The sequence below is a fragment of the Rhinoraja longicauda genome, chromosome 6, assembly GCF_053455715.1.
Source record: "Rhinoraja longicauda isolate Sanriku21f chromosome 6, sRhiLon1.1, whole genome shotgun sequence".
NCBI lineage: Eukaryota > Metazoa > Chordata > Chondrichthyes > Rajiformes > Arhynchobatidae > Rhinoraja > Rhinoraja longicauda.
The window spans coordinates 48,622,342-48,650,004 of NC_135958.1; the positions used below are offsets into that span (position 1 = coordinate 48,622,342).

The window sequence follows — 27,663 nt, forward strand, 5'->3', positions numbered from 1 at the left end:
AAGACTTGAGGCTGTAATCGCTGCCGAAGGTGGCTCAACAAAGTACTGAGTAAAGGGTCTGAGTACTTATGTAAATGTGATATTTCAGTTATTTATTTTTAAATACTTTGCAAAAATTTCTAAACACCTGTTTTTGCTTTTTTATTATGGTGTATTGTGTGTAGATTGATGATAACAAAATGATGAATTTAACCCATTTAAAAATAAGGCTGTAACGTAACAAAATGTGGAAAACGTGAAGGGGTCTGAATACTTTCTGAATGCACTGCATCTCCAGAGAGTCATAATGAATCTCCTAAGAATTCACGTTTGACACAAGGTGGTGTTGGGATGCACGGATAAACCTTCACAATTGTCCAGGATAGGCCTCAACAACCAGTGGGCCTTTCCTTGACATTCATTTTCAGAGGCCAACTTATTACTTTCAAATGCTTTTCTTATAAAAACATTTTCCGGAAAACCATACACATTGCATCTATTGCATTCTCTTAATCTCTGTGTTTTAATAATATCGCCTTATTTTTCTCAGTTGGTGAAGTAAGTTGGAGTTCCTTAGGTCATGATCATCACTGGAAGCTGTGCACTGACTGACTGTTCTGACTGCGGGCATTCACGAATAGGGGTTATTTGAGAATATGGAGCAGTGGCAAAAGTTAGCGACTTCAGAGGAAAAAACGATTTTAGTAGTGCACGGCTTTTTGAGCTGAATTGAAAATCATTGAAGAGGCTTATGTAAAGGTTTTGTCGTGTGCGTTGTTGCCGTGATTCTCAAGACAGTTTTCCTTTGTCAAGGTTCCAATCCCCGTGACCACGGGACTGGATCCCTTGACGATGCTGACGGATGATGCCGACGTGGCGACCTGGCAGAACGAGAGCCTGCCGGCCGACAGAATGTCCACTGAGAACGCCACAATCCTCACCAGTTGTGAACGCTGGCCACTTATGATCGACCCCCAGCTGCAAGGTATCAAGTGGATCAAAAACAAGTATGGGGAAGGCCTTCGAGTTGTGCGGATTGGACAGAGAGGGTCAGTAATTTCCTTTTTTTCATCTTCTTTGTCGTGAAAATCTGTTTCTATCTGGTCGCCATCATTGAAGAATGAAGTGGAATTAGTGTTTCAGTCTCACGCCCTGGTGAATGTTCGTAGTTACCTCAAGCTCATTTACCTTAAAATTTGTCCATCTAATAGCTTCAACCATTGGACATGAATGAAATGACTAGACCTCAGATACTGTAAGAAAATAACTGCAGATGCTGGTACAAATCAAAGGTATTTATTCACAAAATGCTGGAGTAACTCAGCAGGTCAGGCAGCATCTCGGGAGAGAAGGAATGGGTGACGTTTCGGGTCGAGTCTGAAGAAGGGTCTCGACCCGAAACGTCACCCATTCCTTCTCTCCTGAGACGCTGCCTGACCTGCTGAGTTACTCCAGCATTTTGTGAATAAAATACCTCAGATACTTGTCATAATGTGGACTGAATCCATTATGAATTTTCCTCGCACATTCCAAAATTGGATCTTTTTTTGGGGGTTATTTTATTGTAATTCAGATGTTTATGACAACTCTAAATTAAATCCTGTCATATTGTATTTCACTGTGTTAGTGTCCTTCCATTTTAAGTTAATTTCTTTTAAAATACAGTTGAGATTAAAACTATTGAAGAACATCGGGCAATTGGAAAAAAAGTATTTGCTTGTAGGTGTGTGGCCAGGTATTAACCAAACCAGTCCTTTTTGTCCTTGAGAATTCCTGTTTTGTGTACAGGTTGCCTTTGCCACTGCCAACCTGTTGTTTGTTGAGTCTCTTTAATTAATGAAGCAATCTATAATTGGTACAATAAACATAAACAAAATTAAATTAATTATCTTTTAATATGTGTCACTTAATGTGTTGATTCTGATCACGCAGGCTGTAATTGTTCAAACAGCTTAAACGCTCAACTAATATGAGGATTAAGGATGTCCCTGCCTTCGTCGTGTGGTGCAGGAAAATGTAATCAAATAAAATTAAGTGCAGAAGGAGTTCAATCAACCATATCTCGTGCATGTTCTTAATCTGTTACATCTGGACATGGGACTCTATGAACCCGGACAGGGAGCATGGTTTAGTTTGGAGATACAGTGCGGAAACAGCACAAACATTCATTGTGATCATAGATGATCAGCCATGATCACAATGAATGGCGGTGCTGGCTCAAAGGGCACCTATTTTCTATGTTTCCAACAGGCCCTTCGGCCCAACGGGTCCGCGCCGACCAGCGATTGCCGCATATTAACACTATCCTACACCCACTAGGGCCATTTTTTACATTTACCAAGCCAATTAACCTGCAAACCTGTACGTCTTTGGAATGTGGGAGGAAACCGAAGATCTCGGAGAAAACCCACGCAGGTCACGGGGAGAACGTACAAACTCCGTACAGACGGCGCCCGTAGTGGGGATGTTTTGAAGGGGTTGGACAGGCTAGATGCAGGAAGATTGTTCCTGATGTTGGGGAAGTCCAGATCAAGGGGTCACAGTTTAAGGATAAGGGGGAAGTCTTTTAGGACCGAGATGAGAACGTTTTTTTTCACACAGAGAGTGGTGAATCTGTGGAATTCTCTGCCACAGAGGGTAGTTGAGGCCAGTTCATTGGCTATATTTAAGAGGGAGTTAGATGTGGCCCTTGTGGCTAAAGGGATCAGGGGGTATGGAGAGAAGGCAGGTATGGGATACTGAGTTGGATGATCAGCCATGATCATATTGAATGGCGGTGCAGGCTCGAAGGGCCGAATGGCCTACTCCTGCACCTATTTTCTATGTTTTCTATGTTTCTATGTAGCAATAAGGGTAGTCATTCTCCAAAATGTGAACCATAAGCATAGGAAATAGTGTCAATGGAAGTGTAATTACGGGGATCCATCGGCTGTGGACACTGAGAGTACATTGTATTACAAAGATAGACACAAAATGCTGGAGTAACTCAGCGGGACAGGCAGCATCTCTGGATAGAAGGAATGGGTGACATTTCGGGTCAAGACTCTTCAGACTCAGAAGATGGATCTGAAGAAGGGTCTCGACCCAAAACGTCACCCATTCCTTCTCTCCAGAGATGCTGCCTGTCCCGCTGAGTTACTCCAGCATTTTGTGTCTATCATCGGTGTAAACCGGCATCTGCCGTTCATTCTGACACATGCGACTCAAGTCACTGATAATTTCGGCTTTGATTATTGTTTCCAGAACCTTCCTCACCTTTTGAGGTAAAACTGCCATTTAAGTGGTTCACATTATTAAGGAAAAGGAAAACCTCTTCAGTTTCTGTAATATTGTTTTTGACAGCACAAGTGCACGCAAGTTCTAACGTCATCCAGGCCTAGGCTTTGCTTTGAGTGTTTAACAGCATGCTAATCTGTCACTGTAGGGTGCACCAATAACCATGAACTTCAGTATCACCTCAGGCTTTAACTTGGAATGCTGTACCAATACAATGCACACAATGCAAAACACGAGAGCCTGCAGATCTTTGGGGGTTGTGGGGAAGAGAGGCAATGACATGCAGAGGGCAGGTGATGAATTGGAAGAGTGTTTGAGTTTGGCTCACCTGCTGATGATGGAGCTTGGGACTGCCGACTGGGTTTAGGAGCTGGGAGACTCTGTTCAGCACTAGCTCGGGGCTTTTTATCTGAGTACTGATGTGATTGGTGGGAGAGATGCTTCTGTCACGTAGTAGATCGCTCAAGGGGTGGCTTGACTTGGGTTTCCGGTGCTGATGGGCAGTTACATAGAAAATAGGTGCAGGAGGAGGCCATTCAGCCCTTCGAGCCAGCACCGCCATTCATTGTGATCATGGCTGATCATCCACAATCAGTAACCTGTGCCTGCCTTCTCCCCATATCCCTTGATTCTGCTAGCCCCTAGAGCTCTGTCTAACTCTTCTTTAAATTCATCCAGTGCATTGGCCTCCACTGCCCTCCGTGGCAGAGAATTCCACAAATGGTTGTTTTGGGAATCATTTTGGATGCCTGATAGTCAGTAGAGAGTTGGGCAATGATGTGGGATGGGTGATCAGTAGATGGAAGGGGGTTTGTCTGAGGCTTGTGACAATGGTGCAGACATGCGCTCTTGTTGCCCCATAGGAAACCAAATTGTAAATAGCTTAAAGGGGACCCACTGGAGTCAGGTTTGGACCAAAGGTATATGAGCGGTGGATGGACATTATCTTGTCTCTCCTTGCAGTATCCTAAACATAGAGACATGGAAATCTAGAAAATAGGTGCAGGAGGAGGCCTTTTGGCCCTTCGAGCCAGCACCGCCATTCATTGTGATCATGGCTGATCATCCACAATCAGTAACCTGTGCCTGCCTTCTCCCCATATCCCTTGATTCCACTAGCCTCTAGACCTCTAGCTAACTATCTTTTAAATTCATCCAGTGAATTGGCCTCCACTGCCCTCTGTGGCAGAGAATTCCACAAATTCACAACTCTCTGGGTGAAAAAGTTTCTTCTCACCTCAGTTTTAAATGGCCTCCCCTTTATTCTCAGACTGTGTCCCCTGGGAACCCCAACATTGTCTCCCCCAACATTGGGAACATTTTTCCTGCATCTAGCTTGTCCAGTCCTTTTATAATTTTATATGTCTCTTTCAGATCCCCTCTCATTCTAAACTCCAGTGAATAAACAAACCCAGTCTTTCCAATCTTTCCTCATATGACAGTCCCGCCATCCCAGGGATTAACCTCGTGAACATATGTTGGACTGCCTCAGTAGCAAGGACGTCCTTCCTCAAATTAGGAGACCAAAACTGCACACAATATTCCAAATGTGATCTCACCGGGGCCCTGTACAACTACAGAAGGACCTCTTTACTCCTATACTCAAATCCTCAGCATTTCAAAACAAGCATTGCGATGGGAATGGCAATAGACAATAGACAATAAACAATAGGTGCAGGAGGAGGCCATTCGAGCCAGCACCGCCATTCAATGTGATCATGGCTGATCATTCTCAATCAGTACCCCGTTCCTGCCTTCTCCCCATACCCCCTGACTCTGCTATCCTTAAGAGCTCTATCTAGCTCTCTCTTGAATGCATTCAGAGAATTGGCCTCCACTGCCTTCTGAGGCAGAGAATTCCACAGATTCACAACTCTCTGACTGAAAAAGGTTTTTCCTCATCTCAGTTCTAAATGACCTACCCCTTATTCTTAAACTGTGGCCCCTAGTTCTGGACTCCCCCAACATTGGGAACATGTTTCCTGCCTCTAACGTGTCCAACCCCTTAATAATCTTATACGGCATCATTACATTATTGCATATTCATTGAGGGAAACATGTCACATGCACAAACCTGACAGGAAGTGCGTGGTTGAACTTCTGGAGTGGCGCAACTCAATACAAAAATAAATCCATAATTGTGGATAATATTGATTTTCAGACAGGTGATAATTAAAATCCCAGTGCCACAGGATGACATTTTGAGACATCAGCACTCCAAATCCTTGCTGGTTTGTTCAGTGAAACTTTTGATCGCAAGAGCCAAGAACAAATTAAAATTATTTCACAAGTGCACTGTGAGCTGTCAGAGAAGGCAGTGGACGGATCCTGACACTGATCACAGAGGAATATGCTTTAACACCATTTGTTCATTGTACTTCTTTCTGTCTGTTGTTTCTTAACACAGCCCTTCCTCGAAATCTCCATTTTTTTAATCTGCATGCTCCCGAGTTGTTATTTCACTGGACTTTATTTTTTATTATAGTTATTCGTTTTTCCGTATGCTTAACAATAGACAATAGACAAAAGGTGCAGGAGTAGGCCATTCGGCCCTTCAAGCCAGCACCACCATTCAATGTGATCATTGTTGTACTTCGTGGTCCGGTACCTGTTGTACCTTTGTTGAGACTCTGGACGGACCACAAGTACACGTGTGTAAAAGGTTACAATGCTGGAGCTTAACTCCAGGCTGTTTATTCCGTGGCCACCTGGAACCAGTGGCCACCTAATCACATCATTACCTTATATACACATTACTACACAGGCAAACAAAGTAGTCCTTGTGATACAATAAAGTAGTCCCTACAATATCACAACATCCCCCTTGTCTTATATAAAATCTTTGTTCTGTCTACTTTTGTTTGCTTGGGTTTTTCCTTTATCTTTCTAGGGCTAAAATATATTTATTAAACACAACTAAAACACAATTGGTTTTTTTCGCCTTCGTGGTGGTCACGCCTCAGCGGGAGTTCACCCATCTCCGTGTGGTCACTCATCTCCGGGCGGTCACCCATCTCCGGGTGGTCACTCATCTCCGGGCGGTCACCCATCTCCGGGTGGTCACTCCACAGATATATACATATATATATATATATACCAGAGCATCAAATGCAATACAACAATCTTTTAGTACACACAGATTACACAGATAATTAACACAAATTATTCATTTTTTCAGTCCCTATCTTCCCTTCAAGAAGACTTGCTGTGGAGATCAAACGTAGTGTAGGCTCTAGATGCTCCACCACCATGATTTGGCTGGCATTGCTGGGCTGGCACTGTTGGGCTGGCACTGCTGGGCCTGCAACGCTGGGCTCCCACTATGCAGCTCCCAGCTGCTGTAACCGCGGTGCGATCGGGCCTTGGCTGCAGTGCACGCTGGCCCCGCCCACAGGTGCTCCCTGCCGTTGCCTCGGGCCCAGGGCAGTCCCGACTCTCCGGTCGCCGTGCCTGGGTGAGTACGCAGTGCCTCGGCCTTACCGGTCGCCGCGCCTCCGCGGGTGGTCGGTCCCTCCGGTCGCCGACCCCCTCCGGTCGCCGGTCACTGATCATTCTCAATCAGTACCCCGTTCCTGCCTTCTCCCCATACCCCCTGACTCCGCTATCCTTAAGAGCTCTATCTAGCTCTCTCTTGAATGCATTCAGAGAATTGGCCTCCACTGCCTTCTGAGGCAGAGAATTCCACAGATAACAATTTCCGGACTTTTCCTGCAGCAGAAGTCAAAAGGTGAACTTCTTGTAAACTTTTACCTGAGGTGCTTTTTGACATGTGGTGGCCAATTTTGTCCTTATAACTATAACTCCTCTTTGCATCATAATGTATTGAATTGAATTGAATTGAAAGATACAGGAGGGAAACAAGCCCTTTGAACCAGATACAAACCCGCATAATTTTGAGATGTTTGAAATTTTGAACGAGGAGAGACAAAGGAGAGTCAGTAGATGTTGTTTATTTAGATTTTCAGAAAGCCTTTAATCAGGTGCCACACATTAGGCTGCTAAGGACGATGAGAACCCATGGTATCACAGGGCAGATACGAACATGGATAGCAGGCTGGCTGGATGGCAGAAGACAAAGGGAGGCAATAAAGGGGGCTTTTTCTGGTTGGCTGCCATTCCTCAGGGGTCGGTGCTGGGGCCGCTACTCCAAGTTGTATATTAATGATTTGGGCGAGGGGATTGAAGGCTTTATGGCCAAGTTTACGGATGATACGATAATAGGTGGAAGGCAGGAAGTGTAGAGAAAACAGGGACTCTGCAGAAGGACTTGGACAGGGTAGGAGAGTGGGCAGAGAAGTGGCAGATGGAATATAGTGTAGCAAAGTGTGGAGTCATGCATTTTGGTAGTAAGAATAAAGCCATAGACTGTTTTCCACATGGGGAGAGAATCCAGAAATCGGAGGTGTAAAGGGACTTGGGAGTGCTGGTGTAGGATTCGGTAGTAAAGAAAGCAAACTCAATGCTAACATTTATTTCAAAGGGCCTCTATACAAAAACAGGGATGTAATGCTCAGTCTCTTAGGCACTGGTAAGGTCGCGTTTGGAATATTGTGAGCAATTTTGGGCACTATATTTGAGGAAGGATGTGTTGGCTCTGGAGAGGGTCCAAAGCGCATCCACTTTGTGACTTTCCTGATCCAACCCTCCCCACCCTCTAGCCTGAAACAACGATGGCCTCAGCCATATGCACTAAAACCTGAAACATCCTTCTTGTCACGCACAGGTTTGTTTACTCCAGTGCACATCCACCCTGGTTCTCATCCTCCAACCTCCATAAACTTCAGCTCATCCTAAGCTCCATCAGCTGTGGAATATTTTGCCCTGTCTCAGCCAGCTATTTTGTTGATTGAAAGATACAGCATGGAATCAGACCCTTTGGCCCACCGAGTCCACGCTGTAGCTGCAAACTGGCCCCAGAGCAGAAGTGTCCACGTCGTGGGGCTGGAAACTGGAAGTGTCCTGAGCTAATTCTGCTACCACCATCATTTACTGTACAAGTGATGGCTCCCACTGATTGTCGCCGGAAGCTTGCGCCCTTTTCAGGACGGACGATGACAGTGATGTAACATTTAAAACATAGAAGATGGACACGAAAGAAGAAGTAACTGCAAACTTGGAAATTAATTTCCCGAACCCTTGCATCTCTGTTTCTCCCTCCACTCCTTCGAGACTTTGCGTAATACTCTGTCTCTGTCTAAGATTTTGACTACACCTCCTCGTTTACCTCAGGTTTCATGTTGCACCATTTCCTATTCTAAAGGCTTCATATAAATGCACATTTAGTTTTTTTAGTTTTAGAGATACAGCAAGGAAACTGGCCCTTCGGCCCACCGAGTCCGCACCGACCAGCGATCCCTGCACATTAACACTATTAACACTAGGGACAATTTACATTTATACCATCCCAATTAACCTACAAACCTGCACGTCTTTGGAGTGTGGGAGGAAACCGAAGATCTCGGAGAAAACCCACGCAGGTCACGGGGAGAACGTACAAACTCCGTACAGACAGCACACATAGTCTGGATTGAACCCGGGCGTCTGGCACTTTAAGGTAGTACTTCTATTGAGACACAGTGATATTATCCACATGATGGTTAAGTTCATGTTTTAATTCGTTAAGTACCTAATTACATGGAGGTTAGTAATTGAGGCAGTGCAGCATAGGTTCACGAGATTGATCCCTGGGATGGCGGGACTGTCATATGAGGAAAGATTGAAAAGACTAGGCTTGTATTCACTGGAGTTTAGAAGGATGAGAGGGGATCTTACAGACACATATAAAATTATAAAAGGACTGGACAAGCTAGATGCAGGAAAAATGTTCCCAATGTTGGGCGAGTCCAGAACCAGGGGCCACAGTCTTAGAATAAAGGGGAGGCCATTTAAAACTGTGAGAAGGAACTTTTTCACCCAGAGAGTTGTGAATTTGTGGAATTCTCTGCCACAGAGGGCAGTGGAGGCCAAATCATTGGATGGGTTTAAGAGAGAGTTAGATAGAGCTCTAGGGGCTAGTGGAATCAAGGGATATGGGGAGAAGGCAGGCACAGCTTACTGATTGTGGACGATCAGCCATGATCACAATGAATGGCGGTGCTGGCTCGAAGGGCCAAATGGCGTCCACCTGCACCTATTTTCTATGTTTCTAACTAATATTAGGGCATTTTAAATGAACCAACTCATGGTTCATCAGAAATGGACAACACAGTGCATGGACAGTGGTAACAATGTTGATATCAAGTATAGTATTTTACCTGTAGGATGGGACTGGAAGATGGCAACTCTGCATGCTGTTCCCAAAGGTGGCTCTACTATCGTCTACGGCAATCGCCCTACTCTTTAAAATCTTAGTTTAGTTTTGTATGGAGATACAAAGCGGAAACAGGCCCTTCGGCCCACTGAGTGCGTGCTGACCAGCGATCCCCGCACATTAACACTATCCGACACACACTGGGGACAATTTACGTTTATATCGAGCCAATTACAAACCTGTACGTCTTTGGAGTGTGGGAGGAAGCCGAAAAACTCGGAGAAAAACTCGGAGAATGTAAACACCGTACAGACAGCAACTGTAGTTAGGATCGATCCCGGGTCTCCGGCGCTGCAGGTGCTGTAAAGCAGCAACTTTAACGCGGCGCCACCGTGCTGATCGTCTCTTTTCCACGTGTAAGTCTCACTGCATTGTGCATTCAGGTATCTTTCTCTACGCTCCGCCTTTTTTACTTATGTTGACTTGATTATATTCAAACATAATATTATCTGATTTGATTGGACAGCATGCAAACAAAAGCTTTTTACTGCACTTCAGTACGCATGATAATAATAAACCTAACCTATTTCATTATCAATCACTGCAATGCAAATGTCGAGAAGATGTTTCAAAATGATTCTTTTTGCTCTCTGCAAATGAACTCCGAGCATCTGGAGAACTATATATGTCACAAGGAGAATTAAAACTGTGCATGAAATTGTTTTGCAGGCTTGGGTACCAAATGAAAACCTCTAAAAACAGCCCTACATGTAATTTTCTTCCATTTGTACAAAGTAATTACATTCTGGACAAAAGATTTTATCTCATTCTCATTCACAGAAAAGAACAAAAATGGAAAAGATGTGGGCATTCTCTAATACTGACTTTGAGTAGTCAGACAATTTATGTGTCCTTGTACATTATTATATACATTAGTGGTTGCTTTTTCTCATTAAACAAATAGGTTAAAAACTGTAAACTTTACTGGAAAGCACAGACACTGAACACAATGTGAAATGAAGACATGCACAAAATACTAGAGTAACTTAATGGGTCAGGCATCAACTCTGGAAAAAAGAAATAGGTGACATTTTGGGTCGAGACCCTTCTTCAGACCTTTCGGTCTCGACCCAAAATGTCACCTATTCCTTTTCTCCAGAGATGCTGCCTGACCCACTGAGATAGACAATAGACAATAGGTGCAGGAGGAGGCCATTCAGCCCTTCGAGCCAGCACCGCCATTCAATGCGATCATGGCTGATCACTCTCAATCAGTACCCCGTTCCTGCCTTCTCCCCATACCCCCTCACTCCGCTATCCTTAAGAGCTCTATCCAGCTCTCTCTTGAAAGCATCCAACGAACTGGCCTCCACTGCCTTCTGAAGCAGAGAATTCCACACCTTCACCACTCTCTGACTGAAAAAGTTCTTCCTCATCTCCGTTCTAAATGGCCTACCCCTTATTCTTAAACTGTGGCCCTTTGTTCTGGACTCTCCCAACATTGGGAACATGTTTCCTGCCTCTAATGTGTCCAATCCCCTAATTATCTTATATGTTTCAATAAGATCCCCCCTCATCCTTCTAAATTCCAGTGTATACAAGCCTAATTGCTCCAGCCTTTCAAAATACGACAGTCCCGCCATTCCGGGAATTAACCTAGTGAACCTACGCTGCACGCCCTCAATAGGCGTGGAGATACTCCAGCCTTTTGTGTCTAGTCTTCGATTGAACGGCGGAGAAGACTTGATGGGCTGAATGGCCTAGTTCTAATCTCGAAGGGCCAAATGGCCTCCTCCAGCACCTATTTTCTATGTTTCTATCCCCTATAACCTTATGTGGGAGGAAACCATAGCAGTGGGAAGAAACCCTCGCAAATGTGCAAACTGCACACAGACAGCACCCGAGGTCAGGATCAAACCCCATTGCCTGGTGCTATGAAGCAGCAGCACTGCCAGCTGTGCCCCCTGCCCAGCGCTTACATTGCCTTGCCTTCTCACTTGTGCCGATATGTACTTTATTAATCAATTGGACTTTTGTGCATTGCTGGCAGGCAGCGGAGCTTGGAGAAATGTTGTCCTTTGTACAAATTTGGGAGATGCCCCTTCACGGCTTCCTTGTTCCTCCTTCAGCAAGAAGTGTTCTCTGGCTGGTGAAGATGCTACATGCTTCACCATTGTCAGCCACCAGGAGGTGTGCCTGTCACACGCCAAGACAGACATGCGGTTCATGTTTATGTGACTTGGCTTCCTGTCCAGCTCAGAGCAAAGTGAAATGTTGATGCTCATCGCCCTTTTATCAGTCTCTGCGCATTCATTTTATGGTTGCTCTTACTGCGATGAAATGGATGAGGAGTGATCTAATCAAAGTCTTTCAAATGATAAATCTGTTTTGGTATGGTGGGGACAGTTTCAGACAAAGGATTACAAATGTAGAAAATTGAAAAACTGCAGATGTTGCAATCTGAAATAAGGACCGAAAATTGAGACGGGCGGGCAATATCTGCGGGGAAAGAAGTGGTATTAATGTTAAATAAAGACGCACATTTGAACATTGGGGAGGAAAAATGTGGAATTCTCTCCAAAATTCTGTGGTTGCTGAGTGAAATAGCCTTATCAAAACTGAGATTGAAAATGAACTAGTAAATATTTTTGTGGATGTTCTTAAGTGGCGTAAATATTTCTAATTAGTAGGATTCACTGCCAACAATAAGAGTCAGAGATTAAAATGGAAATAAGGGAGGCAGCTCATGAACAGGCCCTTCGGCCTTTCAATCCACAACAACCATCAAGCACAATCAATCATATCATATCATATATATACAGCCGGAAACAGGTCTTTTTTTCGGCCCACCAAGTCCGTGCCGCCCAGCGATCCCCGTACATTAACACTATCCTACACCCACTAGGGACAATTAAAAAAAATTTTTTTTTTAACATTTACCCAGCCAATTAACCTACATACCTGTACGTCTTTGGAGATCATGTTTACATTAATACTACTCTAACCCATTTTATTCTCTTTGCATTGAATCTGACTAAGGGTCCTGACCCAAAATGTTACCTATCCATAGTCTCCAGAGATGCTGCCTGACCCGCTGAGTTACTCAACACTTTGTGTCCATTTTTGGTAAACCGACTTTTGCAGGCCCTTGAGTCTAAACAAGCCATTATCACAATGAACTACCGATGCTGACAGAGAGCTCAAGAGACCTGAAGCTGTAGAATTCAATATTAAGTCCAAGAGGCTGTAACATGGACAGGTGGAGGCTAAAGTGCTGTTCCTAAGCTTGCATTTGTCCTCATTGTTTTGTTTTGTGGCGCAGGAGGCCATAGAACAATGGGTCAGGGAGAGAGCGGGATGTAGAATTAAAGTGGCAGGCAATGGGAAGTTTGGTGGCAAAGTGGTAGGCAATGGTTGCACCTGCAGTTCTTTAGTCAGAGGGTGGTGAATCTGTGGAATTCTTTGCCACAGAAGGCTGTGGAGGCCAAGTCAGTGGATATTTTTAAGGCAGAGATAGATAGATTCTTGTAGGAAAATAACTGCAGATGCTGGTACAAATCGAAGGTATCACAAAATGCTGGAGTAACTCAGTAGGTCAGGCAGCAGCTAGGAGAGAGGGAATGGGTGACGTTTCGGGTCGAGAAGCATGGTCTCGACCCGAAACGTCACCCATTCCCTCTCTCCTAGATGCTGCCTGACCTGCTGAGTTACTCCAGCATTTTGTGATACCTTCGATAGATAGATTCTTGATTAGTACTGGTGTCAGAGGTTATGGGGAGAAGGCAGAAGAATGGGGTTAGGAGGGAGAGATAGATCAGCCATGACTGAATGGTGTAGTAAATGTGATGGGCCGAAAGGCCTAATTCTACTCCTAGACCCTTTTGACCTTATGACTGAACACGAGTTCTGCAAAACATTCCCCCCCCCGATCTGCATTTGGTTTCACCAATTTAGGGGAGACTGCATTGTGAATACCAAATGCAGTACACCAAATTGGAAGAAGCACAAATGAACCGCTCCTTCTCCTTGAAAGATTGTTCGTCTCTGCTCTGTCATCAATAAGGTCATGTCTGATCTTTTGTCTTGGTGCCATATTCTTGCACTGAGCCCACATCCTTGATTATCTTAATACCAAAAAATCTATCAAACTGATTTGTCTTAAAAGCTGGAATTTCAATAGATGATAGTGGTTTGATCATCCAAAAAATTATGAACTTTTTGCAGAATATTTACTGATTGAAATCGGGGAACATTTTGAAAGTACAGCACTGGTTTTCTGTGAGATTGGTATGGCTTCAAACTATTTGTTCTAAACCAATCCAAAAGATTCATTGTGGTTTTCTTGAGATATTGTAATGTTGATATGTTTTCAAAGACCTCGAGGCAAAGAGATTTATCTATTTAAAACTATAATGAACATATTTGTCAGATTCAAACATAGTCATAGAGTGATATAGTGTGGAAACAGGCCCTTCGGCCCAACTTGCCCACACTGGCCAACATGTCACAGCTACACTAGTCCCACCTACCTGGGTTTGATCCAGATCCCTCCAAACCTATCCTATCCATGTACCTGTCCAACTGTTTCTTGAACATTGAGATAGTCCCAGCCTCAACTACCTCCTCTGGCAGCTTGTTCCATACACCCACCACCCTTTGTGTGAAAAAGTTACCTCTCAGATTCCAATTAAATCTTTTCCCCTTCACCTTAAACCTATGTCCTCTGGTCCTCGATTCCCGTACTCTGGGCAAGAGACTCTGTGCATTTACCGGATCTATTCCTCCCATGATTTTATACACCTCTATAAGATCACCCCTCATCCTTCTGCACTCCTGCGCACATTCGAGATCTGCCTACCCAATTGTTATGTTAGGAATAATAGCAGCTCAATAGGCATTATAATGAGTGTGTAGATTCCTACCGCAATGAATGAAGAGAAATATATAAATGCTTCTGTTTTTCTATTTTAAGTTACCTCGACATAATGGAAAATGCCCTTGGAGCAGGTGAAGTGGTTCTGATTGAAAACCTTGAAGAAACAGTGGATCATGTGCTGGGACCTTTATTGGGCCGAGAAACCATTAAAAAGGGCAGGTAAAGGTTTAAGAAGAACATATTTTTCATTCTTAATCATCTTTGGTGATTAGTGTAGAACATTTCAACCTCAAATTCTGTCAGAATCCATCAAAATCTATTTCAAGAAGATTGCTAGCACAAGACAAAAGTGGGATAAATTGAGCTCCCAATCTTGTCATTAAAACTACTTGAGCTCTGAACCTTTGTGCTGAACGTTTACATAATAGATATCAAAATCCTTTGTAGGAAAATAACTGCAGATGCTGGTTCAAATTGAAGGTAGACACAAAATGCTGGAGTAACTCAGCGGGTCAGGCAGCATCTCAGGGGAGAAGGAATGGGTGACGTTTCGGGTCGAGACCCTTCTTCAGACTGATGTCAGGGGAGGGGGTGGGACAAAGATAGGATGTAGTAGGAGACAGGAAGACAGTGGGAGAACTGGGAAGGGGGAGGGGAAAAAGAGGGACAGAGGAACTATCTGAAGTTGGAGAAGTCAATGTTCATACCGCTGGGCTGTAAGCTCCCCAGGCAAAATATGAGATGCTGCTCCTCCAACTTGCGCTGGGCCTCACTATGACAATGGAGGAGGCCCATGACAGAAAGGTCAGACTGGGAGTGGGAGGGGGAGTTGAAGTGCTGAGCCACAGAGGTAACTTTATCAGCATATCCTTGCAAGAGTAAGAAGCAAAAGGGCAAGATTTGTTAACAAAGAATATTGAAAGTTTGATCAGGGAAGCAAAGGCATATCAAATGAGTCCTTTGAAGTTGATACGTGATATTGGAGAGAAGATAGGAAAGAAATTGCAGGGGCAAAAATGGGCCATGAAGGACCTTGGCAAAGAGGATTAAGGAGAATCTTTGAACCTTTTGAGTTTATTTAAAGTAAGAGAAAGAATAGTTGCCCTCATGAACCAACATGATATGCTATATGTAGAGCAAGGTCCCATATTAATACTTCTGATCAGTGTTCACCAGGGAGCAGGACAGGGAGGAAGGGATTTAAGGCTGTTATTCTGGAGCACTATGTATCAGGAAGGAAGAAATGTGAGAGAATATTGGAGCACAACAGGGTGGAGAAATCCTCAAAGTCTGACGTGATCTATCCCAGGATATTAAGGTAGCAAGGGATGAGATTTCTGGGACAACGAATTATAGAGTCATACAGTGTGGAAACAGGCCCGACAGCCCAACATGCCCACACTGACCAACAAGTCCCATCTACACTAGTCCCACTTGCTTGCATGTGGCCTATATCCCTCTAAACCTGTCGTATCCATGTACCTGTCTAACTGCTTCTTAAACGTTGCAAATGACTGAGATTTTTGGATCATCCTCAGCTATGCAAGAGGTACCAGAAGACTGGAGGATAGCTAATAGTCCACAGTAGGGAAAAGCCTGGAAACTACAAGTCGGTGGGACTTACATCAGGGGTGTAGAGGGTGTTGGAGAAGATTCTGAGGGACAGCATTTACATTTAGTTTAGCTTAGAGATACAGGCCCTTCGGCCCACTGGGTCTGCGCCGACCAGCGATCTCCACACATTAACACCATCCTATACCCACTCGGGACAATGTTTTAACATTTATCAAGCCAATCAACCTACAAACGTCTTTGGAGTGTCGGAGAAAACCCACGCAGGTCACGGGGAGAACGTACAAACTCCGTACAGATAGCACCCGTAGTCGGGATCGAACCCGGATCTCCGGCGCTGCATTCGCTGTAAGGCAGCAACTCTACCGCTGCGCCACCGTGCCACCCTAAGTTTACTTGGGGAAACTTATTTACTTGGAAAGGCCTGGGTTAATTAGAAGGAGTCAGCAAGGTTTTGTGCAGGTGTGATTATGTCTTATAATCTGACTCATTTTTTTGAAGAGTCAACAAAGAAAATCGATGGTTTTGCAAGCATTGCTTAAATGGACTTCAGCGGAACTTTTGACAAGGTCCCGTGTGGTTTGGTGAGAGAAGGTAAAAGAGTCTGAAGCATGTTGGCAACTGGATCCATAACTGGCTTTGGTGCTTGGGGACAGGACAGGATAGGGTAGTGGTGGATGGATTTTCTGGCTGGTATCTTCGCATTCAATTACACTGATGTTACTGATGTTGTGCGTGAACTGATGGTGTGCCTTTTCCAACCTAGGTGTATCAAAATTGGAGACAAGGAATGTGAATACAATTCCAACTTCCGTCTTATTCTACACACAAAGCTGGCGAACCCCCATTACCAGCCTGAAATGCAGGCACAGTGTACCCTCATTAACTTCACTGTGACGAGAGATGGCTTGGAGGATCAGCTTTTGGCTGCTGTGGTCAGTATGGAAAGACCAGACTTGGAAGAGTTGAAGGTAAAGTAATCTAACCGTGCTCTTTCAAAACTCTGTTCATGGCAGTAAGAATAAATAATAATAATAATAATAATGCATTACATTTATATAGCGCTTTTCAAACACTCAAAGACGCTTTACAGGGATTACTAGAACATAGAGAAGAAAATAAATAGATAAATAAGTAAACGAACAGAAAAAGGAGACAGAAGGTGAGGTGACGGTCAGTGGTTGAAGGCAGTGCTGAACAGGTGAGACTTCAGTGATGTTTTGAATGTGGTGAGTGAGGAGGAGTCTCTGACGGTTTGGGGTAGTGAGTTCCAGAGGGTGGGAGCAGCGATGGAGAAAGCCCTGTCCCCCCAGGATCTGAGTTTGGTCCGGATGGGGGGGGGACAGGAGGTTGGCAGCAGCAGAGCGGAGGGTGCAGGTGGGAGTGTGTCTGTGGAGGAGGTCAGTCAGGTAGGATGGGGTCAGGTTATGGAGGGCTTTTGTACTGGATTCTCTGGGGGATGGGGAGCCAGTGGAGCTTGTAAAGGACGGGGGTGATATGGTCACGGATCGGGGAGTGGGTGAGTAGACGGGCAGCGGAGTTTTGAATGTATTGAAGTTTACTGATGATGCTGGTTTACACCGAAGATAGACACAAAATGCTGGAGTAACTCAACAGGACTCAGTGAGTAACTCAGAAGGATCTGAAGAAGTTGTCTCGATCCAAAACGTCACCCATTCCTTCTATCCAGAGATGCTGCCTGACCCACTGAGTTACCCTCAGCATTTTGTGTCTACGATCAGAAACATCGCCTGTCAATTCCCTCCTCAGAAGTTGCCTGGCCCGCTGAGTTCCTCCAACACTCCAAACACTTTGCGTTTTGCTGAAGATTCTGGTATTTGCAGTCTCTTGTGTTTACAAAGGAATGTCGTCGATGGATGGAAACCGATGACTGAATCACACAAGTAATAGTGGCTGAGAGAGGGTGGTGAAGATGTGTTAATCATTACTGATCTGTCCTGAGGAGACCTATATGGAAGGATGTGAATGAAAGAGAAGGAAAGGAAGAAAAAATGGGAAAAAAGGGGGGAAATGCAGGAACACCAGACATGCAAAACGGTGCAGGTGTTGGAAATTGGAAACCTAAACAGTGTACGCTGGAAATACACAGCAAGTCAGGGAGCATCTTTGGAGAGAATAACAATTACAGGTCAATGACCTTTTATAACAATTTACCAGCACTGAACCTTCCCTGAGGCTTTGCCAATATCACTTGTTCTATTCAGGCTCTTTCATTCTCAACCATACCATGGATATTCCCATTGTCCTATCTTCCCTTTCCCTTCAGCTTAAAACAGATTTGATTTATAACTTTTCCAGTGTTCTGATGATCTCCAATTAGTTCCCACCCCAAGCAGACACATTGCTTTTTATCATTCCCACGACATATCTACTCCTGATGTCTGGAACTGGCAATAACAATTTAATTGGTTTTTCACAATGAGGAATGTCAAAGTTGGCTACTTCTCAGCCTATTCGAACGAAACAGTGGCTGTTCTGTTGTGACAGATTAAAGTGTCATTGCTTTATTGATGCATGAGCTCAAATTATGATCTGGTTTCAGATGCAGGCATGAGAAGTAAAGAGACACCTGTTGGTTGTGCAGGATGTACCCATGAAAAATGGAGAACAGGGTGGGATTTTCCTGGGAGGCACCCCATTCACCACCCCATTCACCACCCCATTCACCACCCCATTCACCACCCCATTCACCACCCCATTCGCCACCCCATTCGCCACCCCATTCGCCACCCCATTCGCCACCCCATTCGCCACCCCATTCGCCACCCCATTCACCACCCCATTCACCACCCCTTTCACCACCCCATTCACCACCCCTTTCCCTATCCACCTCCAGAAGGCTGACCTCACTGACCCAGCAGCAATACTCAGAGCAATCATTTCAGACCGATCTCATCTGTTCATAAGTGATGGGAGCAGAATTATGCTATTTGGCCCATCAAGTCTACTCCACCATTCAATCATGGCTGATCTATCTTTCCCTCTTAACCCCATGCTCCTGCCTTCTCCCCATAACCCCTGACACTCGTACTAATCAAGAATCTCTCTATCTCTGTCTTAAAAATATCCATTGACTTGTCCTCCAGAGCCTTCTGTTACAATGAATCCCACATCTCATTCCAGGAAGCTTCCCTGGAAGTCTTTAATACGTAGAAAAGCCCAGATCACAACCTTTACCACCAGTGAAAGCTATCAATGTTTTTTCAATGTTCTTAAACATCTTTGATTTGAAGATAGACACAAAATGGTGGAGTAACTCAGCGGGTCAGGCAGCATCTCTTTCTGTCCTGGGCTTCCTCCCCCGTCAGAGTCTTCCAATGATCGTGGAAGAGGCCCTTTGTTTTGAAGAAGCATTTTCAAAATTGGAAATTTTTAAAAAAGTATAATTTTTTTTTTAAAGGAAGTGAAATCAACTGAAACACGTATTTAAGATCATTACATTTAAAAAAAAGTAATTGAAAAAATAAAGATTTGCCTGATTACAGCCTGCCTTCCTCACAGCCAGGCAATACATTCAAATAAATATGCTCACGGATCATGTGCACTGATTCCCTTGTGTAAGCATGAGGGGGTCTGATCAAGCTTCTGCCATGTCGTGGCACTCCATACAGAGTACAGTGATGGAGCACAGCCAGGCAATAGTCACTGGGTTCATCAGTAAATTCCAGACCACTGCATCTGAACAACTGACTTTTCAGCGCTTGAAGCTGAAGAATGCTGGTGACAGACTGAACTGCCAGCAGAACTGATCAAATGTAAAACACAAAGTGCTGGAGTGACTTCGTGGGTAAGTCAGCTTCTCTGGAGATACATGGAGAGGTGACATTTTGGGTCAGGACTCTTCTTCAGATAGATCGTAGTAGGAGGAGAAACGGAAACAGGTGGAGATAGGACAAAGCCTGGCTAGTGATAGGTGGATACAAATGAGGAAGATCGACACAAAATGCTGGAGTAACTCAGCAGGACAGGCAGCATCTCTGGAGAGATGGAATGGGTGATGTTTCAGGTCTGAAGAAGGGTCTTGACCCGAAAAATCACCCTTTCCTTCTCTCCAGAGATGCAGCCTGACCCACTGAGTTACTCCGGCTTTTTGTGTCTATCTTCGGTGTAAACCAGCATCTGCAGTTGCTTCCTACCCTTTAAGTGTGAGCAGTTTTGTTCCAGTTCATAATAGGTTTCTATCCGAACAATAATGATGCTGACAATCTTTGCTTTAAATTATCAATACTACCAAGAAATTCTACTTGCAATGGTAAGTGGAAAATATCTCACAAGAGCGGAATGGGAAGTTCTTCAGAAGCTAGAAGTTAAGGGGGTCTTGGTGCACAGCATCCAAAAGTGGGGATCTTTGGGCTAAGGTGATCAAGGAATAAATTTCAGAGCAGTCTTTGTCAACAAAGCTATCACTGACAGTGGTACAATAGATTAAGCTACCAATACAGGCTAATCTATTCCAGAATCTCCACGTTGGTGATAGAGCTGTTCCTCAATATGTAAAGGTGGAAAGGAATGTTTCATAATGGAATAATTTTGATCTACAAGAGACACTTTAAAAATATATTGCTTCACATTTCCTTTGCAGTTATAAGACCGACTTTTATGCACTTTATCATGACTTGTGGATATTCCAGGATGTTTTATTCATGTGAAGATAATCAAAATGTTCCTATCAATATCATCTCTTCATGGACACTCTAGGGAGAAAATGGATTTGATAATAAGCCAAGAGTGTACTTTAGTTAATGCAGCCCATGCTAGAATAGCAAGGTTGAGATAGATAGCATGCATTTAACATTATATCTTCGCAGTAAACATAGAAACATAGAAAATAGGTTCAGGAGTAGGCCATTCGGCCCTTCAAGCCAGCAACGCCATTCATTGTGATCATGGCTGATCGTCCCCAATCAATAACTCGTGCCTGTCTTCTCCCCATATCCCTTGATTCCACTAGCCCCTAGAGCTCTATCTAACTCTCTCTTAAATCCATCCAGTGATTTGGCTTCCACTGCCCTCTGTGGCAGAGAATTCCACAAATTCACAACTCTCTGGGTGAAAAAGTTCCTTCTCACCTCAGTTTTAAATGGCCTCCCCTTTATTCTAAGCCTGTGGCCCCTGGTTCTGGACTCACCCAACATTGGGAACATTTTTCCTGCATCTAGCGTGTCCAGTCCTTTTATAATTTTATATGTTTCTATAAGATTCCCTCTCATCCTTCTAAACTCCAGTGAATACAAGCCTAGTCTTTTCAATCTTTCCTTATATGTCAGTCCCGCCATCCCAGGGATCAATCTCGTGAACCTACGCAACACTGCCTCAATTACAAGGATGTCCTTCCTCAAATTAGGAGACCAAAACTGTACACAATACTCCAGATGTGGTCTTACCAGGGCCCTATACAACTGCAGAAGAACCTCTTTACTCCTATACTGAAATCCTCTTGTTATGAAGGCCAACATTCCATTAGCTTTCTTCACTGCCTGCTGTACCTGCACGCCAACTTTCAGTGACTGGTGTACAAGGACACCCAGGTCTCGCTGCACCTCCCCCTTACCTAACCTGACATCATTGAGATAATAATCTGCCTCCTTGTTTTTGCCGCCAAAGTGGATAACCTCACATTTATCTATATTATACTGCATCCGCCACGCATCTGCCCACTCACTCAACCTGTCCAGGTCACCTTGCAACCTCCTAACATCCTCTTCACAGTTCACACTGCCACCCAGCTTTGTGTCATCCGCAAACTTGCTAGTGTTGCAGTAGGAATATGTTAAAAGCAATATGAAAGGATTGGATATGGCCTCTGGCAATATTTCATCTATGTGACGGGCATTATCCCTGTGTAATATAATTCTATTTAGAAAGGAATACATTTAAGACTGATTTGAAATTAATTTATTCTCTCTAATGAACATGGCCATCTTAAGGTACAGTCACCTTGCACATTTCTTGAATACAGTTCTTCAATTACGTGGGATAAATATGTTTATTTTTTCAAATTCATATCCAATTCAATTAAAATGTTCTTCTAATGGCATTCCATTGAGCATAACATTTCATCTATTTACATATCCCTCTATTTTTGAATTGCAGCAAATGCCAGCTTCTTAATGTATTCAACAACCATTAGAATATGACACGTTGGCAGATGACATGAATACATTTTCCTTACAGTCCTAATGGCTTGCAGTTTTTTTACAAATGCGTAGCTTGTACTTGGACTGATATGTATAAATGAATTCAGTCGCATTAACATGCAACTCTGAAGCTCCTCATTTATTTCGGCAGCAAACTTCTGGAACCTGTTGCTGATTTTCTAACAAGCCGCACACGTAGATCTAACAACCTGTAACAAGAATATCCTCTTTTGGATATTTGCTGCATTAAGGCAAGTTAAACATGTTGCCAAACCCAGTGGCCCTGATCTTAATAAGATGGCTCATCAGATGATGGTCTTTTCAAAGGCGGCAATGTAGGAAGGAAAAGGCAAACATTTCAAAATATTTATTGAAGAATTATTGTGCGCGTGTGTGCACATATGTAGACATACACAGTGACAGACACACACACACACACAGACACACACACATTCACATGCAGACAAGACATTTGTTAGAGGCAGCTTGCTGTAAATAATAATGGTGTTAATACAAAAATAAACGTTTATCTTGTCAGAAAATGTAGGCTTATACACGTACTTTATTGCAGGGCAGATTTTTTATTAGCTTAAGTCCGTATCTGCTCAAATGATTTCATTTGATTCAGCTGGAGAAGGCAGCAACTTGCTACAGTTGATTGAATCACTGTTAACCAATTTGAACCTTCCTTATCCACTGCACTTTTGTTGATATGCTGCGGTTGCTGTCAGTTTCATCATGTTGTAACTTTGAAGTAATAATGAGCAAAGTCTCCATAATCCAGGCCTGTATGGATGTAAACATGGCAATGGAGCCAGCTCTCGGGGGTATGTACATGTAGGGTGGAGTATATTACAGTGGTCAGGGACGAGGTTGGTCACCCTGGTTTAGAAACATAAAACATAGAAAACAGGTGCAGGAGTAAGCCATTCGGCCCTTCGAGCCAGCACCGCCGTTCAATACAATCATGGCTGATCATTCTCAATCAGAACCCCGTTCCTGCTTTCTCTCCATGTCCCTTGATTCCTTTAGCCCTAAGAGCTGAATCTAAATCTCCCTTGAAAACATCCAGTGAATTGCCCTCCACTGCCTTCTGTGGCAGAGAATTCCACAGATTCACAACTCTCAGGGTGAAAAGTTTTTCCTCATCTCAGTCCTAAATGCCCTACCCCTTATTCTTAAACTGTGACCCCCTGGTTCTGGACTCCCCCAACACCGGGAACATTTTTCCTGCATCTAGCCTGTTCAATCCCTTAGGAATTTTATGTTTCTTTTAGATCCCCTCTCATCCTTCTAAATTCCAGTGAATACAAGCCCTGTCAACCCATTCTTTCATCACATGTCAGTCCCACCATTCCGGGAATTAACCTGGTGAACCTACGCTGCACTCCCTCAATAGCAAGAATGTCCTTCCTCAAATTAGGAGTCCAAAACTGCACACAATACTCCAGGTACGGTCTCGCTAGGGCCCTGTACAACTTTAGTAGGACCTCCTTGCTCCTATACTAAAATCAGAACCAGAAAAGGAATTGAGGCAGGCACATGCTGGGTTATGTGGTTGTGTGATTATGCCCCACAATAGGACATATTGTGGGATAGTGAACCTCTTCTCTTCAGTAGAGAATGGATTCTCAATTCTGTAAAGTATGAGGTTACAAATGGTCTCGATCAGCTTCAAACTGTTGCCAGAAAGTAGATGGCAAAGAAATTTGCTGTAGAGTTTGCAGGGATTATTATTTGTTATCAAATATTTAATTAGGGGAAATTTCAGTTCATCTATTAAATCTCTTATTCTTGAAATGCAAAACAAAATTGATGCACTTCCTGTGCGTGCAAAGGAAACTGATAAGTTACTAATGGTTTTATTGAGGAGCAGCTCATAGTTAAGGGTAGAAGGGATCCAGGTTAGATTTTGGGTATGCTCCAGGGATAAAAGATATTGAAGGTTTCTCTGAATACATCGGGATGGACAAGAATGATACCAGGAAGAGCAAACCTACCCATTGGTGGGGGCAAAGGATGTTACCCAAGGAGATAAACCATTAATAACTAAGAAACTCCCAATGTTGGGGGAGTCCAGAACAAGGGGCCACAGTTTAAGAATAAGGGGTAGGTCATTTAGAACTGAGATGAGGAAAAACTTTTTCAGTCAGAGAGTTGTGAATCTGTGGAATTCTCTGCCTCAGAAGGCAGTGGAGGCCAATTCTCTGAATGCATTCAAGAGAGAGCTAGATAGAGTTCTTAAGGATAGCGGAGTCAGGGGGTATGGGGAAAAGGCAGGAACGGGGTACTGATTGAGAATGATCAGCCATGATCACATTGAATGGCAGTGCTGGCTCGAAGGGCCGAATGGCCTCCTCCTGCCCCTATTGTCTATTGTCTATTGTGAGACCAGCAATCTGGTGGGAATAGCGTTGGGCAGCAATTGGGTCTCCTGGATGCTTTAACAAGCTGAATTAATTTTCAGCGATGGGTTGCTTCTGTACAAAAAGGAAAATGATAATCAGTGTTTCACATCACTTACTTCCATATCTGCGAAAGCCACCTAATAATTGTTGGGGACTTTATTAAGCCTCAGTCAATGCTTCCAGCAATACCTCGGCTCCCTGTTCTGGTAAGAATCCAGAAGCAGAACTAATTATAAAATATTCCGGGTATCATATAAATGCCTTTACTTAAGGGCATGTTAATGTGATTAGGTTGTATCTAAATTCATTTTACTGGGATTTCATTAATGAGACGCAGAAATACAGAAACAGGAATCTCCAAAATTAGCAGCATGCTTCTTTTAATTAAGAGTGTAAGAAAGATAGCATTTTTTTTCCGAGATACAATTAGATATAAAAGCAGAAAGATAATGTCAAGTTTTGGCCTATGATGTGGAGTTATGATCTCTCTACAAAGAGGAAATTGAAACAGAGCAGAAAAGATGTAACATGAAGTAACCAAAATTGCGAGATTAATCAGATTGGGACTCCTTTTACCAGGGAAAGGAAGACTGAGAAGCCACAATAGCAACTTTTAACATTTAGAACTGGCACATCAGAGAAACTGAACAAGCCTTTTCCCCCCTGTGTATTATTCCTGAACAAAGGGCCATAAATGTAAGATAATCAGTAACGGATCAAATAAAAACATTTAGAATGAACTTCTTTGCACAAGAAGGAGGTCAATGTGCTGCCACAAGGATTGTTTGAAGCAGATATTACTAATGCATTTAAGAAGCTTGATGTATGAGAGTAAAGGTAATAATGGTGGGTTACAGATGTAGTGTATGAACATGCAATTAGTGTAGGAGCAAGCTCATGTGGAGAATGCATCCCAATATAGACCATTTGGAACAAATTGTTCATGTCTGTGTTGTAGATTTTGTGTCGGACTCCCTTTGTCTCCTCTCTTAATCCGAAGAGGCAATAATTCAAATATACTGTTGGGTAATGTCATTTGTGGCTCATTCAATATTTTTAATATTGGAACAGATGTAAACTAATGGCTTTGTTTCTCCCCAAAGTGTTATTCCACTCCAATGAGGATATGAATAATATATTATTAACCCCATTCTAATTAGCAAAAGTAATAAAAACTCTGCACTCTATAATTGCAGTGATCTTCTAATTAGGTCACAGGAGTGATGGTAGAATGAAAGTACAGACCGAAGGTATTTATTTCACAAAATGCTGGAGTAACTCAGCGGGTCAGGCAGCATCTCAGGAGAGAAGGAATGGGTGACGTTTCGGGTCGAGACCTTTCTTCAGACTGATGTCAGGGGGGCGGGACAAAGGTTTATATAATGGTAAAGATGAGGGAGTGGGGGCCTGGAAACCGGAAGTTATCGAGGAGACGGAGAGCATGTGAGGTGTCTTGGACGTAGGTGGGGAGGGATTTGACCAGGGGGGGTAGGATGGAGTCGAGGTAGGTGGAAATAAGTTTGGTGGGACATGAACAGGCAGAAACAATGGGTCTGCCGGGACAGTTCTGTTTATGGATATATAATGGTAAAGATGTAGTAACCTCATTTTTGCAGTCATTTGTAATTTTAATTGACTGAGGCTTTCATAAAAGATTTGCTCTCCTGCAACTTTTGCGCTTGTGGTACAATTGATGGTCTTAATATATGACTGAGATCCCTGTGGTATTCTTCTCTCTCTGTGTAGTCCAACCTCACAAAGCAGCAAAATGGCTTCAAAATCACCTTGAAGACCTTGGAGGACAACCTACTTTCCCGCCTCTCCTCCGCCTCTGGAAACTTCCTCGGAGACACGGCCTTGGTAGAAAACCTGGAGACAACTAAAAGGACTGCTTCTGAGATTGAAGAGAAGGTTAGGCCAAATCTAGCTACAGTGAAAGTTATTTGAATAGCCATGCTTTCAGACCTGTATGTGCGACTTATGATGAGAAAGGGAATGTATTAAATGTCAGTCTGTTTGTAAAAAAAACTTGTTGAATACTTAGTAGTAAAAAAGGAACTGCAACTGCTAGTATACAAAAAAAACATAAAATACTGGGTCAGGCAGCACCTCTGGAGAACTTGGATGAATACTATAGCCAGTCTGGAAGGAATTAAACATGTTATTTACCTTCGCTTCTGCCAAAGCCTATTACCATATCCCTCAGAGCTCCGTTTAGCAAACAGCCGATTGATGAAGAGTAAAACAAGAAATGTTGGAAGAACAAAGAGGGTCAGGCAGCATCTGTGGAGGGAATCGACAGGTGACAATTTGGGTCAGGACCCTTCTTCAGACTGATTGCAGTGGGGGAGGGGGGGGTGTGGAGAAAGCTAGAAAAGAGAGGTAGGGATAGGACAAAGCCTGGTAAGCTGGATACAGATGATGTGGGTTACAGATGATGTGGGTTACACATGATAGGGGTTACACATGATGGGGGTTACACATGATGGGGGTTACAGATGATGGGGGTTACACATGATGCAGGTTACACATGATGGGGGTTACACATGATGGGGGTTACACATGATGGGGGTTACACATGATGGGGGTTACACATGATGGGGGTTACAGATGATGGGGGTTACACATGATGGGGGTTACACATGATGGGGATACACATGATGGGGGATACACATGATGGGGGTTACACATGATGGGGGATACACATGATGGGGGATACACATGATGGGGATTACATGATGGGGGTTACACATGATGGGGATTACACATGATGGGGGTTACACATGATGGGGGTTACACATGATGGGGATTACACATGATGGGGGTTACACATGATGGGGGTTACACATGATGGGGGTTACAGATGAGGGGGGTTTGATTTGTAGATGGATGGAGTAAATGACAAAAGATAGAAATGACAAGGAGGAAAAAGGGTGTTTACAAGTCGAGATTAATATATAAATTAGGAATGCTTAGATAGAAATGCATAGACTTTTATGGACAAACATAGAGTCATAGAGTGATACAGTGTGGAAACTGGGCCTTCAGCCCAGCTCGCTCACACCGGCCAACAATGTCCCAGCTATACTAGTCCCACTTGCCTGCACTTGGTCCATCTCCCTCCAAACCTGTCCCATCCATGTG

General features: G+C 43.6%; 1 protein-coding gene across 1 annotated transcript in view; it reads left to right on the forward strand.

Annotated features, from left to right (window-relative positions):
• The window catches only part of dnah9 (dynein, axonemal, heavy chain 9), a 467,621-nt gene that overhangs the window by 304,425 nt on the left and 135,533 nt on the right, over positions 1-27,663 (forward strand). Inside the window, exons 52-55 of the mRNA XM_078400937.1 lie at positions 793-1,028; positions 14,478-14,600; positions 16,720-16,924; positions 26,266-26,430. Coding sequence (XP_078257063.1) covers positions 793-1,028; positions 14,478-14,600; positions 16,720-16,924; positions 26,266-26,430 — 729 coding nt within the window. The remainder of the gene's footprint in view (positions 1-792; positions 1,029-14,477; positions 14,601-16,719; positions 16,925-26,265; positions 26,431-27,663) is intronic.